This window comes from Tiliqua scincoides, chromosome 1 (assembly GCF_035046505.1).
Source record: "Tiliqua scincoides isolate rTilSci1 chromosome 1, rTilSci1.hap2, whole genome shotgun sequence".
Classification (NCBI taxonomy): domain Eukaryota; kingdom Metazoa; phylum Chordata; class Lepidosauria; order Squamata; family Scincidae; genus Tiliqua; species Tiliqua scincoides.
Genome location: NC_089821.1, coordinates 208,567,267 through 208,585,730, shown reverse-complemented (window position 1 = coordinate 208,585,730; position 18,464 = coordinate 208,567,267). Strand labels below are relative to the sequence as shown.

General features: G+C 42.8%; 1 protein-coding gene across 1 annotated transcript in view; it reads left to right on the top strand.

The window, feature by feature from the left end:
- Positions 1-18,464, top strand: part of MAP3K5 (mitogen-activated protein kinase kinase kinase 5) — a 119,521-nt gene that overhangs the window by 45,467 nt on the left and 55,590 nt on the right. Inside the window, exons 6-9 of the mRNA XM_066611226.1 lie at positions 2,385-2,491; positions 5,866-6,036; positions 16,428-16,540; positions 17,978-18,137. Of these exons, the coding sequence (XP_066467323.1) occupies positions 2,385-2,491; positions 5,866-6,036; positions 16,428-16,540; positions 17,978-18,137 (551 nt within the window). The remainder of the gene's footprint in view (positions 1-2,384; positions 2,492-5,865; positions 6,037-16,427; positions 16,541-17,977; positions 18,138-18,464) is intronic.

Below are 18,464 nucleotides of genomic sequence, written 5' to 3'. Positions count from 1 at the left end.
TGCACATACACATCATGGCTTGTAACCCGTAATGGATTTTTCCTCCAGAAACTTGTCCACTTACTTACATTGAAACGCATTTGCTATTTTGCTGCCTATTCTGCCAGTTTGGAGAGATCCTTCTGGAGCTCCTCACAATCACTTCTGGTTTTCACCACTCGGGAAAGTTTGGTGTCATCTGCAAACTTAGCCACCTCACTACTCACCCCTGTCTCCAGGTCGTTTAAGAAGAGGTTGAAAAGCACCGGTCCCAGGACAGATCCTTGTGGCACACCACTTTTCACCTCTCTCCATGGTGAAAATTGCCCATTGACACCCACTCTCTGTTTCCTGGTCTTCAACCAGTTCTCAGTCCATGAGAGGACCTGCCTTCTAATTCCCTGATTGTGGAGTTTTTTCAGTAGCCTTTGCTGAGGGACCGTGTCGAACGCCTTCTGAAAGTCCAGATATATAATGTCTATGGGTTCTCCCACATCCACATGCCTGTTGACCTTTTCAAAGAATTTTATAAGGTTCGTGAGGCAAGACTTACCCTTACAGAAGCCATGCTGATTCTCTCGCAGCAAGGCTTGTTCGTCTATGTGTTTTGAGATTCTGTTTTTGATGAGGCATTCCACCATCTTACCCGGTATAGATGTTAGGCTGACCAGCCTATAGTTTCCTGGGTCCCCCCCCCTTCCCTTTTTAACAATTGGTGTGACATTTGCTATCCTCCAATCTTCTGGCACCGTGGCCGTTTTGAGGGACAAGTAGCATATTTTAGTCAAGAGATCAGCAACTTCATTCTTCAATTCCTTAATAACTCTTGGGTGGATCCCATCAGGGCCTGGTGACTTATTGATCTTTAATTTATCAATGAGGTCTGAAACATCTTCTCTTTTCACCTCTATCTGACTTAATTCCTTGGTCAGGAGGGGCCGTTCAGGCAGCGGTATGTGCCCGAGGTCTTCTGCCGTGAAGACAGAAGCAAAGAACTCATTCAATTTCTCTGCTATCTCTTAAGTCTCCTTTTATCTCCCCTTTCCCTCCCTCATCATTCAGAGGGCCAATTGCTTCTCTGGTGGGTTTCCTGCTTCTAACATATTTGAAGACAGGTACACATTCAAAAGAGGAGATTGCAGAAATCACAGTGTATGTCCATATGTGCTTGGACTGGTGTTTTTTGATTCCTAGCTAGAGAAAGAGATCTAACTTTCATCTCCTTGTATTATTCTGGAGGAAAAGTATTTTAAAACAGTCTGTGGGATCCCAACAGGCTTGAGCACAGCTTCTACCCACACAAGGAAGCCTCAATTCATTGTATAGGAACTTCTGAATTATTCCTACTTCAGCACTTTGTGCTCTCCAGAAGAGCTTTCCAGAAAGTAAATTTTCCAGAAAACTTCCAGTATTTGTGAAGACCTGCAGTCTACAGAACCACAGTGAACATTTATTTGAGTTCGTTCACAGCAGTCTCTAAATCCCAGTCATATTGGTATTTTATACTTCAATGTTTTCATAGAGTATATGAAACTATTGGGAAAGGTGTACTCAGCTGCATAATATTAAGTATGTGCCACTTTTAGAATCATGGATCTTCTTTTAGTTCTGTCACTGAATTTTTAAAATTTGAAATGGGTTCTGAAAATGGCAGGTAAATTAATTAAAGATATGCTATGTCAGTTCAAATGGTGCAGTACATTAAGAGCAAGCACAAGAAAAACAATAGAAAGTGCCTTCTATAAACAAACTAACCATAGATTGTTTGGCTGGCATAATTCTGATTGGACCTAGGGAAGTGAATCAGGGTCAGGAAGTGGTATAGGATGTCAGTAGAGCTGCCACCAATAACTGCCTCCTTCCTTCCCGTCCCTGACATACCCGCTCTCTGCCCCCATCCCTGTCCTGTTCTCTCCATCCTGTTCCACCCACCCACCTCCATCCGCGTCAACTTTCTGTCATCAGGAATTCGGTGTTACTGCTGTCATGCAGCTACTACTGCTCACTGTCTCCAGTGGTGGCCTGGTTGCACACAACACGTCATGTTTTGCTATACCAGAAAGGCTGCTGCACTGCAGGTACAGGAGTTCCAATGGCACTGTTGCCTGTTTGGACTTGGCCCTGAGTCTGGTTATGCAGATCTTTTAAGGTCTGGTTCAACATATTGGAAGATCTTGTGGCCATAATGACTTGACAGACAGAAGAAGGCTGAGGAAGAATGCCTTAATTGTGTGATAGGCTGTAGAACACCAGTTAACATATCTTTTCAGTGTACAGTGGTCTCCCGTGTCATTTCATTATGTCAGAGTAAGACCTGGAATTGTTCAGATTAAAGTCCTTTTTGTTTTCTCTTTCTTGCTATAATCAGTTAAATACATTTCTTTATTATTCCTGTCTCTTGGAAGGATTATAATTCTATTGTGGAACTGGTGGAGACATTAGAAAAACTTCCAACCTTTGACTTAGCTTTGCACCATCATGTGAAGTTTCATTATGCATTTGCACTGAACAGGTAAGAATTAAATTCTTAATGAAATTATAATTATTTATGTTGGTGTCATGTGAATCACAGACTGAACTGTTCCTTCTTTTCAGGCCTGCTCTATTATGTTTTCTCTGAAGCATTTCCCGATTTTCTATTGCAACTTATTGCCCAAATGACATGTTTATTTCTGCAAGGCTCCACCCCATTCCCTCTTATTCTTGTACACTGTGGGACATCAGCTTGTAGAAATCAGTATTAAACTTTCCTTTCTGAATAATTAGGAAAGCTTTTAGAGTTTTCTAAATTTGATATGATATGAAGATATGAAGAGACAAATATTTATTGAATTGTTCATGAAACATGCAGTCGTGCATAAATCAAAAATTGGCATTGTTTTGACTGTATGGATGGGTAAAGCTTGGCAACAATCATGCTGATGTAGATAAGTGCTAGCTTTTATATTTTCAGACTGTAGATGTTCTGAAACTAAGCTAGACAGACACTAAACACCCACATTACCAAAAAGCAAGGCACAAGAGGAAAAACTTACTTTTTAGAAGCCATTTCATTACATTAAAATTAAAATGCCTTTAATAAGATTTAATGCTGTATACAATTTAAGGTGTATTAATTGTATCCTTGGATGTCTTCCTACAGGTAGCTCCTTATTTTAGATTTTAAAAAGTTCTGGTAATAACACTGTTTACACTATATGACTGACCTCTTGCACTCGCGTAAAAATTAGCTTACATCAGTTGATGACAGCATTATCCAACTGACAACCCTCACACTGAATTCCAAAAACGAGAAGGGAGGTTGTGTCTAGAATGACCTCCCTGCTTCATTTCTTGTCTTCTCTTCCCCACACATCCCAGATAGTCGCACACACTTAAACCTTCACTGGGTAGCATGCAAGGCTGGCCAAGTTGTCAGAGACCAGAGGTTAATTGCTCTGTTGTTTGGCTAAGCAAGCTGATTAATATTGGCAATAACATGTGGGAAGCAGGGATGCATGACACTTCTGTAAATTTACCACCATGCATGCGGAATAACTCCTTCCAGTGCAAAGTGAGAATCATCTGTAGTAGTATTTCTCTTCAAGATGTTAGTAGTCTTCAGTAGCGTACTGGGGGAGTCATAACAATAAGTACTGCAGGCACCACAATACGCCATGTAAGCAACCCACTTGCCATCGGAGCCATTCTCGGCAGTGACAGTAATGCACAGGAGACACCATTTGTTTCAGTGAGCAGCTTCATGTAGAATGGCTCTGATGCTGAGTGGGAGACACCACTTACATTGTGGCTCCTGCAATACTTATTTTTTTGTCCCCCCTCTAGCTACTCTACTTGTAGCCATAGCAGTGCACTTGACTCTTGACAATTCATAAGAGTGCACTGTCTCTGTCTAGAACAGGGGGGTCTCCGAACTGCGGCCTGGGGACCATATCTGGCCCGCCACAAGATTTTATCTAGCCCTCAGCAACTTGTCTTTTTTTTGTCAGAGCATTTGCTAACGTTTGACATTCTTACTCATTATATGCCATTTCTCAGTTAAAGCATGGCACTGTTTCTTTGTAAATGTCACATTTCTCTTTTGTTCTGAATTGAATGATGCTGATTACAAAAAGTCCCAAGCAAAGTAAAAAATTTTATTTTTGTCCCAATAAATCCATCCATTTATTAAACTGATTTTTTTTTTGTTCCTTGCAACGGTACAAAATATATGTTGTGGCTAGATGTGACCCTCATACTGAGAAGTTTGGAGACCCCTGGTCCAGAAAGTTGCAAAACACCTGTTTATTTAAAAAAAGGAAAGGAGATTACAGGGTTTGGTAGAGAGGATTGGGGTAGAAGAGACGTACTAGAAAGTGCTGAAAAGTTGCAAAGAAGCAGTTGTGGAAGAAGTTGGTTTTGGAGAAAGATTCAGTGAAGAACAGAGAATTGGTTTTGCAACAGCACAAGCCACAGAAGAAGCAAAGGTGATGATTAAGACCAACAGGGAGGTGAAAGAAGATGAACCAGGGTCAGCTGAGGTGTCAGTTAGCAAACATCAAGGTCAGCATTACATAATCTTGCTTTGGTTGATAAGCACTGTGTTCACCTGGTAAGGAGGTTCTCTCTTTCACAGAACGAAGACACCACTTTGTAATTTTAGTTTTGGTGTAGTGCCTATAAATGTATTTAAAGAGAGGGCAAGTGGAATGTGAGTCTGTGGACGTGACATTGTGTAACACACAGTTCAGTCCCATCCCCCGCCACCAGTGCCAGTGCTGCCATGCCAAAAAGTCACATGCTGCATCCTGGGAAGGGGGTGCTCAGACAGCCTGCAGGAGGTAAGTGAAAACATTTTGCACTTACCTGGTAGTCTGCCTGATTGGCAGTGGGTCTCTTAGGACACACACCACCTATTTTGATGGTATATGTTCTAGGAATGAAAAGGGACAAAGAGGTTTTAAAAAGAGGGAATAAAATCCAGCATGTGCCATTGCTGTGGAATCCACCTGCCTCCTCCTTGCCCTGGTTCTTCCCTCTCCCAACCCAGAAATGCCCCCGGACCTCCCTTTCCCTGCCCACAACCCACCACCACCACTGACTTACTGGTGCTGTGGAAGCTGCTGTTGCTATCGTTTCCTACATAGAAGTTCTGTGTGTGTTAGAGTGGTCACATTTGAAGCAACTTAGGGCTCAGTCTTTCCAATACCAATGGAGCTGCAATGCAGCCCCAAGGAAAAGGAACAAATATTCCCTTACCTTGAGGAGGCCTTCTGTGACTGCCCACTACCACCATAGGTTGCAGTGTATGTGCCACTGAGACAGCTGCATCAGCACTGGAAAATTGTACAGGATTGGGCAATTTGTTTTTGTGTCCGTCCAGGAATTTAAAAAATCTGCACATAAAATTGGTCATCATGAGGACATGGGAGAGAAACCAGGTTGTGCAAGCATGGCTTCTCTCATGGTACAGAGGAATCAGTGAGCATTTTCCTCTGTAGGTTTCTTGTTCAGGTAAAGCAGAATAAAGTTGTTATCATTTTTTAGTCGAAAAGCCAAAACTGATGGATTGCATCACCCAGTGCATGATGCACATCCTTGTAATTAACTTATCAACTCATCAGGTTCAAATTTATAATTAAATCCAAATTGCAAAGAGAGAATTATTTTATAATAGCTCAAGGTAAGTAGAATGTATGCCAAGATATTTCCTGTTTTGTGAGCTACATAGTAGTAAGGATTTTTTAAAATTAATGGAAATGTAAGTGTGCAGCTTTAGTATTATCTCTCTTCCTTTTTGTTCTTGTTCCAGACATATCAACCTAGTATATTGGTCTTTAAATAATGTTAGGAGCTCAGGTAAAAGAGACCTATAACATATTTAAATTGTTTTATTTCTTGACACAGGCGAAATCAACCTGGAGATAGGCAGAAAGCACTAGATATAATGCTACCTCTAGTGGAGCTTGAGAGCCAAGTAGCTTCAGATATGTACTGTCTTGTGGGACGAATCTACAAGGATATATTTTTGGATTCTGGATTTACAGACACAGAAAGTAGAGACCAAGGGACCTTGTGGTAAGTAGCCCTTCATTGCCCTGTCTGTTTTGTTGTGCTTTTAAACAAAAAACACATTTCCCAAAAGTTAGTCTTGATGAATTTCAGCATTCCTTCAGCTGAAATTTCCCACTTCAGCAAAAGTTAGTCTTGATGAGTGGTTACCTAAATTGTATGCTGGCGTTCCACTAGCACAGGCTGCTGCAAAGCATCTATAAAACAGTTTGCAACATTGCAAAGATGCACTTTTTGGCAGTACAAAGCTAGAGGTAAGCCTGCACAGGTGTAGGTGGAGGGAGGGAAGGGGGTTTGAATGGGTGGGGTGGGGGAGTGATGGGGATGGGGAAAGGGTGGATCAGGCCCAAGAGGAGGTGGAATCAGCAGTAGCACATGCTGAATCCCTACCCCCTTCCTGGTCTTGATTTACTGGCACAGTTCCACTTGGACTTGTGCCTGTGGCATTGCTGACGCAGGTCCAAGTTGACCCATCACAGCTGGTGGGGCTTACTCTGGGGCAAAGGGCAAATTTCCCCTACCCTGAGGAGACCAAAACTCACCTGCAGGATGCAGCAGAAGCCATGCCAGCGCCACTGCATCACTACACAGGGAGTTAGGTAGGATTGGGCAAGTCCCATTGAAAGCAACAACTCTTAAGTTGCTGCAACCAAATTGTTCTATTGGTTTTAATGAGGCCTTGTTCCATAGAGTCAGAATCAATGTCAATTATTATGTGGAAATTTCATTGCCTATGTTTTGTTTGTGGTTGTTTTCCATATGAAAGTGCAATCAGAGAATGCAGCTATTCACCTGTGGGAAATCTCATACAGTTCCTACCCTATCTGTGTCAATCATCTTGTGGAGTTATTCAGTTTTACTTCTGAACATCTATGCAAAATATGACTCCCTATTAAATATGTACCTTATTATGTAGTGGTTTCTCTATTAAATATGTAATTAAACCAAGTGGAAGAGACTGAAAGTGCTCTTTGTGGGGAGGTGGAACCTTATAAATCACATGGAAAAGCAAACCAACAGTGGAAATAACCATGTGAAATTGCTATTAGACAACCATAAAAACCACGTGAAAGCATCAAAACCATGTGATGAAAGTGATGTTTGTTCTGGCTTTCTCTGTAGTTGGCTTTGGTAATCAACTTCTTCCCAAACAGTTAACACATATTGGCTTTCATCCATGGATGAAACATGTTAAGAGAAGTTTTCAGTACAGGTGTGCCTTTATATCCATGGGGGATCCATTCCAGGTCCCTCCATGGATATGGAAACTGGATATGGGGAATGCCTGTATTAATACTGCCCCCATTAGCATTATTTAATGGGCAGGAGGTCTGGTCTAGAGGGTAGAGCCTCCGTCTGCCTGAAGATAACATCCACAAGGTCGCCAGTTCAAGGCCGCCGGCACCGTGCGACCTTGAAGCAGCTGACAAGCTGAAATCGAGCTATTCCATCTGCTCTGTGGGTGGGAGGATGGAGGCCAGAATGTGAAGCCAGATTGGAATGAAACACCTGAATGTAGTGGTTCTTGAAAGAAAGAACCTTCTTTCAATTGTAAAAATCCCTATTTAATAAGGGAATTAGATAAGCCTGCCTATGTAAACCGCCTTGAATAAAGTCTTGAATAAAGACCAAGAAAGGTGGTATATAAATACCTGTTGTTGTTGTTGTTGTTGTTATTTAAAAGTTTACAGGGGTGAATTTTTCTTGTTGTAACAGGTCGCTATGAGCATTTACAGCCAAATCCTAACCTGTGCTGGAACAGGTAAGCCAGCTTCATCCAGTGCAGGGTTAGAGGTGATTGTGGCCAACTCAGGGCAAGGGGATATTTTCCCCCTTATTCCAAGCACTGCCCAGCCACTGCAATGGGGCTACTCGGATCTGCGTCAGCGAAATCACTGTGCAGATATAAGCCCCTCAGTGTTAAGCTAGGCTGCTTGGGAGGAGGGTTAGGATACGGCCTAAGTGCTAGAGACCAGTCCCACCCCCCTTCTGGGTTCAGCCCACCCATTGGTCCGCCTGCCCCAAAACAGCCTCCCCCACCTTCCCCAAACTCCCACACCGGTGACCTGTCACCAGTGCAAACGCATCTCCATCGCAGCTTGATCACATTCTTACACTGGCCTCTCTGACTTGAATGGAGACGCAGCTGTGCCTTATGGCATGTTTGTAACACTCTTGGGCCAGTGTAAAGGACTTACGCTGGCCCAGCACAATCTTTGGATTGCATTCTTAAGCTTATAGCGCAATGTGCTGGCGGTCTGAATGCTTGACAAAACTAGATCTAATGCTAAACAGGAAGTGGAAGTTAACTACTTCCTGTTTAGCATTAGATCTAGTTTGTGAAGCATTCAGGCTGCTGGCAGCCTGATCACATCATGGTATAAGCTTAAAAAATGCTTGTAGTGACCTGTTAAAACAAGAAACATTTTGTCTCCATAAGTTTTTAAATGACGCTAATGGGTGGGAGGTGCAGCAACCCCACGCCGATTTGAAGATGATTGAAACTGTGGATACTGTATTGCCCCTCAGCTATGGAACTTTCTTGTCCTACAGTTAATATAACTTCCAGCTCCCAGAAGAGGTTGTGTGCCTTTTACTTCATGTGCGTTTATAAGTTCTGGTAATGAATGAATGTTTTGTTGCTTTAGGTATAGACCATAAGAAGATTGATAAAGAGATAAAATAGGCTAAATTAAAAAAAAACACAACCTATTCTTTTTTACAGCTGATTACAGTCTCAACATTAAAAACATGCTACATTTTGGCAACTTATAGAGCAAATATAGCCACTCTCCTTATGAAAAGTGAACAGCTCATCCTTGCTGTTCAAAAGGATTTCAGTTTTGTGACATATGGAAGCATGGAAAATTATTTTTGTAATAGGCTCTCATTTCTTGTCTTGTACTTCTTGAGATTACACAGCATGAATCTGTTGCCATATAGACAAAGGCCTTCAGATCCCTCTTGCAGATGTCCTTGTATCGCAGCTGTGGTCTACCTATAGGGCGCTTTCCTTGCACAAGTTCTCCATAGAGGAGATCCTTTGGGATCCGGCCATCATCCATTCTCACGACATGACCAAGCCAACGCAGGCGTCTCTGTTTCAGCAGTGAATACATGCTAGGGATTCCAGCACGTTCCAGGACTGTGTTGTTTGGAACTTTGTCCTGCCAGGTGATGCCGAGGATGCGTCGGAGGCAGCGCATGTGGAAAGCGCTCAGTTTCCTCTCCTGTTGTGAGCGAAGAGTCCATGACTCGCTGCAGTACAGAAGTGTACTCAGGACGAAAGCTCTGTAGACCTGGCCTTAGGCCTTAGGACTTAGGCCTTAGGACTTAGGCCTTAGGACTTAGGGATGGACCTCAACAAGTGGGAAACCCTGGCCTCTGAGCGGCCCGCTTGGAGGCAGGCTGTGCAGCATGGCCTTTCCCAGTTTGAAGAGACACTTTGCCAACAGTCTGAGGCTAAGAGGCAAAGAAGGAAGGCCCATAGCCAGGGAGACAGACCAGGGACAGACTGCACTTGCTCCCGGTGTGGAAGGGATTGTCACTCCCGGATTGGCCTTTTCAGCCACACTAGACGCTGTGCCAGAACCACCTTTCAGAGCGCGATACCATAGTCTTTCGAGACTGAAGGTTGCCAATACATAGACAAAGACTCGCTCCATTCTAGACTGCTCTCCTGCTAGCACTGTAGACTGTACGTGAGGGAGGGGTCAGTGGAGCAGTGTTCCATCCCCACTTTTGTACAAATTTAAAAAAAAAAAATGCAAGTTGCAGCATGCTCAGAATTCTGTGTAGTTTATCTTCTTCTTTTTTTGTTACGATCTGCTCATTTTCCAGTTGAGGACAAGAGTGAATGCTGCTAGGTGATACGGTTTCTATTAATAGAAAAGATAGCTTAATTATTAGGTGCCACCGTTTCCTCATGCACCTTGCTGCTGCTGTGGTGACAGTGTCAGTAAGGCAAAAGGAGACTCCTCCCTCTTTCTCATTGTCAGGAGCTTGACTAGAATGTCAGTGGCCGTTCTGCATGTGGGCCCAAAGTGAGCACTTGGTGAGTTTTGTTGGCAACAGTTACCAAGATTAAATGACTGTCGCCAAGTAGGAATAACCAAGAAGCTGCTTTGTCAGAGAGCAAAGTGCAGAATGGGTGTTAGATGCTGAAGAGAGTAACAAGCTACTGCAATATATTCATGACTCCTGCTACAAGTGTTCAGTATAGCTACAGAGGCTGATGCCGGCCAAATGTTGGGATGAAGTGGCTCTGCACACTGAACTTGTAGCTTATTCTAACTGTGACAGGAAATATGTCTGTTGCCCTATATTTTGCTTTTCATACCTCATCCTGGCAGAAATTTAGGCGGTAAAGGAGGTAAAGGGGCAGTTCTGGGTTTGAGATCCATGGCAAGATGACCTCCGGACAGCCTCTTACTAGGCAGTGGCCATGGCAGCAGCTACTTTTTCCCCCTGTTGTTTCTTTCCCCCTGTTGCTTTCCCCATGGCAGCAACTGCTTTTTCCCCCCTGTGCACACAGTGGCAGCTACTTCCTCCAGAAACCTTCACTGTTTGGGTGAGTGATTGGCAATGATGGACTAAGGAACAGCAGCAGCCATTCACTTGTTCTTTCCTAGAGAGTGACTGTTCTGTCTCCTGATGGCCATTTGTCTTTCTGGTACCACAGACAAGTGAGTGACAAGGTTGGTTAGGAGAAGCTGCTACCACCTAGAAGAAGACAAGCAAGTGAGCAGCAGCTTGTAACTTTTACTACTGGGTGGTCAGTATTTGCTCCTGCCTGCCTTCTCTGTACATATGGCAGTTGTGAAGCACCCACCGCAGGCAACAGTGTGGCACTGAGAGGTTGTCCAATCCTCCTCAGAGACCCAACAAAAAGAGAAAGTGGCAGTAGTAATGGTTACTCCTTCTCAGGGGCTGCTGGTTGGCTCTGCCAGGTGAATGTGACATTGGTAGCTGCCCAACAATGTTGAACCCTCAGATGGTTGACCAAAGTGCTTCAAGCTTTGCTTGTTATGTTTGTGATTGCATGAGGGAGTGAAAGACCTCAAAACTGCATGTGAATCCTGTGAAGGGATTGGGCCACCTCATCTCCCATAATGCTTGCCCACGCAAGCCTCTTGGGTTCTCCTGAGTCATCCAAGCCCGCCCCTGAGCACACACACTCCAAAACTCAGAGCCAAAGTTCTTTACTATAACTGAGGTTAGTACGTAGCTGCCACCCAACTAGTGGGCTTCTCAAGGGCAGCTAGGAATGTCAGTACACTCATAGCTACAGGAAAATAAGAAAGCTAACTAATTCTACTCTACTCACATGCCTATATACACTTGCATTTTCCTTCTTTCTAGATGTTCAGAGAAGCGGAATCTCCCGTTGGCATTCGCCAACCCCAAAGGGGACCTAGAGCTAAGCCTCAGCGCAGCTTTATCTTGCCCCCCACCAATCATCATTTCACCATCTTGCTGAGCCATGCTCGTCCCACTTATCAACCAATCATACACTTGGGTCTGCTTTTGCCATCAGTCCAATCAGAACCCCTGCACGTACTTCTCTTCCCCAGCATGATCTCATCAATTGCACCTGTTTGTTATCTCCAGGCCCTGGTGCTGCCTTTCTTGTTCCCAAGGCCATCTGGCCTCTGAATTTCTTCTGCTTTCCACTTCAGAATTAACTCCTTCGCCCCCTTCCTGCTGCTTCACACCTTTTCCACTCTATCACTCTGCCTGACTGCAGTTCTAACTTCAAAGGCATAGCTTCCTTTCCCATGTTTACCCTCTATGTTAAGTACTCTCCCTCAGTTACTTTATCCTAACCTATCCCATCACCCTCTTATATATTAAATAATCCCTTATGATTCCAATTCCCCTTGAAACCCCATACACCTCCTTCACAAATCCCATGGATCCTTGTGAACAGGTTTGTAATTAGAGAAAAGAAAAGTAATGCTGTGTGGAAGATGCACAATAATTTTCATTCTGCTGTTCATTTTAGATGTATTCATTTTAAATATTTTTGTACTGCCTTTCAAGCAAGTTATTGCAATGGTTTGCACTACAGATTAAAAAAAATGCAAATTAATCAGAGTTCCAAGTTAATGTACTGAAGTTAAACCAGCAGCTAAAAAGAAAAGGAAATCTTAAGACAGGGGTGTCCAAACTTTTTGGCAGGAGGGCCACATCATCTCTCTGACACTGCATCAAGAACCGGGGGGAGGGGGGAATTAATTTACATTTTAAATTTGAATAAATTTACATTAAATGAATATATTAGAGATGGAACTTGTATGAATGAATGAAGGCCTCGTGATAGCTCAAGGCTTATAAAATGGTTGGCAACCTTCAGTCTTGAAAGACTCTGGTATAAGCCTACAGCACCCGGTATTCACAGGCGGTCTCCCATCCAAGTACTAACCAGGCCTGACCCTGCTTAGCTTCCCAGATCAGAGGAGATCAGGCTTGTGAAAAGAAAGGTCAGCCTTTCCTTCACTGCTGTTGCTGCTTCACAGATGTGAAACAGCAAGCCACAGAGGGAGCCCTGAGCCCATAGCTCGCGCGAGAGTTCAAACAGTCAGCCCTCATGCTGAGAGCAGTTGCATCGGGCCAGCGTGGGCTCCAGCAAGTCTCTGAGGCTCATTGGAGGCTGGGGGCACCCCGCAGGCCAGATTGGGGCTCCCCGAGGGCCACAAATGGCCTCTGGGCTGGGGTTTGGGCACCCCAACCTTAAGAGAACAAAGAAGTATTATCTTGATTCCAAAAAGATAGCTTCATAGGCAACGAGCGTCTTTCAGGAGGAAATTCCAAGCATGAGGCCCACAACTGAGAAGGACCACTCTCTCTTAATCACCCACCTCACTTCAAATGGCAGGGAGAACCAGAGAAAAGCCTCTAAATATGGTCTTACTACACAGATAGCTTTCCTTGTCTGGGTGACTTGCTTGACCATTTACTATGAGATTGTAATTGTGTAACTTTTTTGTATAGTGCTGAGATGTAAGAGAGATTAAAAATTCTTCTGGCTCTGTCTTGTTTGCTTCTCCCCTCCTCATATCATAAGCAAACCTATGGCCTTCTGCTCACCAGCCCTCTTCAGAAGTTGTGTTCTGAAGAGGGCTGGTGAGGTGCTCCCTGTGTTCAGAAATATCAACTGAATAGAGTTACCTGGCAGCAAATTAAGGAATAGGTGATTCACCTACAAGCCTCAAGTTAAAAGCAGTTGTGCTTCTTCTAAGTTGCTCCCAGTGGCATGTATATGAGCTGACAGCTCACACAGTAATGTACTAATGCTCTTAAGATAACTTCTTTTATTCAAACTAAAGTCACTGTGCAGAAGTCTCTGGTAACATTTGTATATTGTGGTGGCTTTGAGTGGCAGATGAGAACCACTCATGGTTTATCCTGTGGTTTATCCTGGTAGGACTGACAAGTCTACCCAGCACGGTCATCTGTTCCTTTCCTTGCACATTATGGGTTGTATAAGTTGTTTGCTTCTGTTGCTTCTTGTGTTGCTGAAGGCTTTTGTCCTACATTTGCAGCTCTCCAAGGCAAAACTGGTAGGGAGCAGCAGCACAGTTGCCTTCTGGGGCAGTGGTGATGGCAGGCAAAATAGTGCCAAAAACACTTTGGGGCACTTGAGTTTTCTTCCACCTCCATGGTCTCTGCATGCAGGAGGATCCCTATTTCCATAGGATCCCTAGCTTCTTGTTTTCTGCAGCTTTTCCCCCTTTTTGCCCCTTGTCTAAAAGAAACTGTCAGGCTTAAGCAAAGGCTGGATGAGCAGAGGGAATGCAATAAACTGTTACCTTTCACCTTGTTTGCTGGTTTTTAGACAAAGTTCAGGCAAAGAGTTATGGGCATGGGTCCACCATGATATTTTATTTTCTGTCCAAACACTGTATCTTCCACAGCTTAACTCCAATGCATTCCTTTTGCAGTAAACTTCTTTTTTTAAAAGTAGGGTTGAGACAAGTTATATTTCTACTTATCCTCCAGTTTTGGGGGGGGGGAGGGGTTGTTTATCTGATGAATGATTTTAAACAAATCTGGACATATTCCCTTTGCTTGTCCTATTAGAAAAAAAAATAATTAGCAATGTACCAATAAGATCCTTATCTAGGGAATCTTGTATAGCCAAATAAATATTTAAGAAATTACCTGCTGTTTAAAAAAAAGGGGGGGGGCCAAATGCGTATACTTTTAGCAAAAGAAATGTCTACTGCTCCTCCCCTTAAGTGGTAAACCTTTCTGTTTCAATGACAAAAATATTCAGAAGTGTGGATTCAGAATGAAACATTGTGTCTGCCAAGCACGTTAATGGTTAATGAAGGATCAAAGGCTTTTTATTGAAAATGAACATTTTGTTAATTTGAACATCTTTCTTCATTTGTTCATGCCTTGCCTTGCAACAATATGAAGATAAGCAATCAAATGGGAGAGTAAATTTACTAATCTGGTTATTTTGATTTGTGAATGGCCTGAGGCATGTACTACAGTAGTAAACAGACCCAAGTAAGCAGATGAAGTATGGTGTCAGAGAGCCAAGTTACACGTTACATTCAAACATGTGCAACTATAGCCCAACAGATTTTTGTTTGAAAAGCAGTTGAAAAGGGCAGTTGAAAGCAGAGAAGTGAGATGAGATGTGCTTAACTCTTTCCTGACACTAAATCCTCCCATAACCTATCCTCCGCACCGTGTTCAAGAGATGGGGAATCATATGAGGGTTGCACACATTATGCTGTTCACAGGTATATCTGTGTACTTGTGTACAGTCACTGTACTTGGATACAGCTGTTCACACATTCCATTCAGTGAAGATACAATCTGTATACAGTTTACATGGATCCCTGATCTACAAAATTATAATCAGTTACGGTTATTTACGCACAAGTGTGTATTCTGTACCTGTGACATTGTGTACCTATACCATTATCATCATAATGTCTGAACAACCCTATAAGGTGAACAGGAGAAATGGCAGGAGGAGAAAGTTGAGCTGCCCCACCTGCTTTTTTTGATCTTGGCCAATCTTTCTGAAGCAACTTTTGCAAGAAAAAACAGTCTACAGTCCGTCTACTGCTGTAAGGTTTGGTCCTAAGAGTGTGAACCTGCATGTCCCCCACTCAAAGTTGCTCCTCATCCATGAACAGCAAACCTGTTCTCTCAACCTGTGCTCTCCTCACTTTTGCAGTAAGAGTGACAACAGTACTGCCCTGCCTCACAGGGTTGTAAGAATCACTGAGAATATGATGGTGAAACACTCAGAATTAGTTATAACTTACAGCCCAATCCTACCTAACTCCCACTGCACTGTTGCAGCTGCACCAACAAGGCATGCACAGTGCTCTTTGGGGGAGCTTCAGGCCCCCAAACTTTCCTCTAGGTAAGGGAACATTTGTTCCCTTGCTCGAGAGTAAGCCCCCACTGCTTGCATGGGTCTTTTCAGATGTGCACCAGCTACTTTGCTGGCTCAAGGCCAAGTGGATCCAGGAAGAGAGATCAAGGCTCGGGAGGAGGACAGAATATAAGCAGCACTGCTGCCAAAGATACCTCCCTTCCCAATCTCTATCTTCCCCCCCCCCACCCATTCCACCCTCTCCCCCCATCCCCATTTCATCTACCCTCACACCATTGGACTTTGCTGGGTTCAGCAGCAGTCCTCCTGCATTGCTGCCAACCACTCTAGTGCTCTGAAAATGGCTGCCAGCAAAAAAATCCATTTTATGACAGTGGAAGTTTGTTCCACTGTTGTAAACCCCTCTGCACAACAGATAAGATCAGGCCGTTAAGAGTTATAAAAATGCTGCAAGAAGGGAAAGAGTTAAAAGCCCCTTCTCCCTGTGGCAGAGTCCCAGTCCTGATTACCACCAGCACCCTGCCCTGTAACTTCTGTTTAGTTATGGGAGGAAAAAACTGAGAGCAGAAGTAACTGAGAGCAGAAATAGTGTTTGTGCATATGGGTATTCATCAGTATGTATGTGAACAGAAATATGAAGTCTATTTCCTGACACCAACGTTCATCTATAATGAGTGGATTGCAGTCATAATTCTTGTTTAAATATCATAAAGTATTTTAATGCTCATGTTGAGACTTTTATTTTTAGTTTTCAGGGCAGAAGAACAGTGCTGTTAACAAGTTATATATATTTTTTACAGTTGTATAAAAATGTGAAAATGTGACGGAACTGGTAGGAGGCTGCTATAAATTTTGGCCTCTTAAAAATGACCAGGCTGCCTGGATGGAAAACAGTGGACCGTTTTATACTTGAATGGGTTGGTTGGGCTGAGCAAACTGACGATCAGTATTTAAGGGTACAAAAAAATAGAATTGCCCTTTTGTGTGACTGCCTTTTTTTTTAACCGAAAAAAAAATCCCCTTGTTCTTCTAGGTTCAAGAAGGCATTTGAGTCAGAACCAACATTACAGTCAGGAATTAATTATGCAGTACTCCTCTTGGCCGCTGGGCACCAGTTTGATACCTCTTTTGAGCTACGGAAAGTTGGTAATTATAACCTATTGATACATGGGCAAATCAAATTCAATGACAGCGTTTTCACCACCTTCTGTTTTAGGGGAAACAGTCTGACGCAGGTAGTTGGAGCTCTTTGTCAGTGAGTAACTCTGCTCTTCTCCATTTGCAAGATATAACCTCTGGCCACCCCATTGATCCTGCCTATTTTGACTATCTTGGTTAAGTTCAGTTTTCTGAGTTACATGTCTCTCTTACCCAGACAGTAAAGGGAAATTATGATAACTCTGCATATTCAGAGAAATGTTGAGAAGAATTATAAACAGGGAGGGGTGAATCCCATTGGTTCTAATATCAAAATAAGCTGGTATGGTCAGATTATTCTGACCAGGGCCTTTTTGCTGAGGTGATGGTGTGAATTGATTATATTGACCTTCACTGGCTCTCTAAAGCCTAACTTGAGCATAGCAAAATCCTACTTGCCACCTTTCCCCCATGTTTCTTTTATATGAGTCAGTTCAACTTGAGCATAGCAAAATCCTACTTGCCACCTTTCCCCCATATTTCTTCTTTATGAGTCACAGAATTAATATATTACTTTTGCTGAAAATGTCATATCAGTGATAATTTTAAAAAAACTAAATGCCCTAAGGATAATGCAATCTAGAAATGCTACTGTAGGAAACTAATTTTCAAAACAGCTCATTTGGGTTACGTTGTAGCTGTGAAACCTCCATTCATTTGTACAAGGCTTCCTGTAAAGCCTTACTGAAATAAACAAAGGTTCTCAGTCACACTGTCTTGCAGATCGTCCTGTGAATCATTTGTTACCATGTTATTTTGAACTCTTTCTGAGACTTATAGAATTAAAGAAAGAATTAAAGAAGGGAAAGCTACTAGAAAGTGTTAAATAAGAAATGTTCTAATTAATCAGTGGCTTACAGTAAAAAATAATCACAAAATTCTGGGTGAGAATTTTTGTCTGTATTGTGTTGTGTTATGGTAGGAGTGAAGAGGCCAAAATGTGCCCTGACCTGTCAACACTTGCATTCAAGAAAATCAAGGTGTGTGTGCACATGTGTTCCATCCCAGCCACCACATGTACCAGTCTGCGTACCAGTTTGATTTTCACTTTCTACCATGTTGACATCAGAAACAGGTTACAGGTTCAATCAGTCAATTTAATTTCCATATTGTCCATAGACCATAACAGAACTGCCAAAATATAATACCTAAAATGATTAACAACAGAAGCCAACAATTAACGAACTGTCAGAATGACTAAGAGGCAGGTCAGTCAAAATTAATTATTACAGACATCATGGTCTGAGAGACAGCGAGCAACCACAATACAAGCTTCATCATATAAACAGCAGCGCTGCTGATGATTATACAACCTCAAGTCCCTCTAACTTCAGCGGAGCTTGTTAGCTTAGTCTCACACACTGTTTCCCTTTCTCGTTTTTTCAGGAGTAAAGTTAAGCAGCCTGCTTGGGAAAAAGGGAAACTTGGAGAAACTGCAGAGTTACTGGGAAGTAGGATTTTTCCTTGGGGCCAGTGTCCTGGCTAATGATCACAACAGAGTGATCCAGGCCTCAGAAAAACTTTTCAGACTGAAAACACCAGCATGGTAAGGCATTCCACAGATCTGGCATTTTGTTTCATTGGTAAACATTAAGGTAAACTATTTCTGACTTGTGGATTACTGCACTTGCATTATGTCTGTACCACTTTTTTATTTTAAGTATGCAGTGGAAACATAATGGGGAACATTTTTCCCTTCCTCAGATGTGTGAATACAGATCAAGAAACAGTATTCTTTCAATGTTGGACGCTGAGCCTCTTGAAGCTGAAACCAGGTCATCAAGCAAATATATTTTTTCCCTTCTCTTATACAGAGTCACTCCAGAGTTCACAGTTCAAATAGCACTGACTGTCACTTGCAACAATTGGGAAT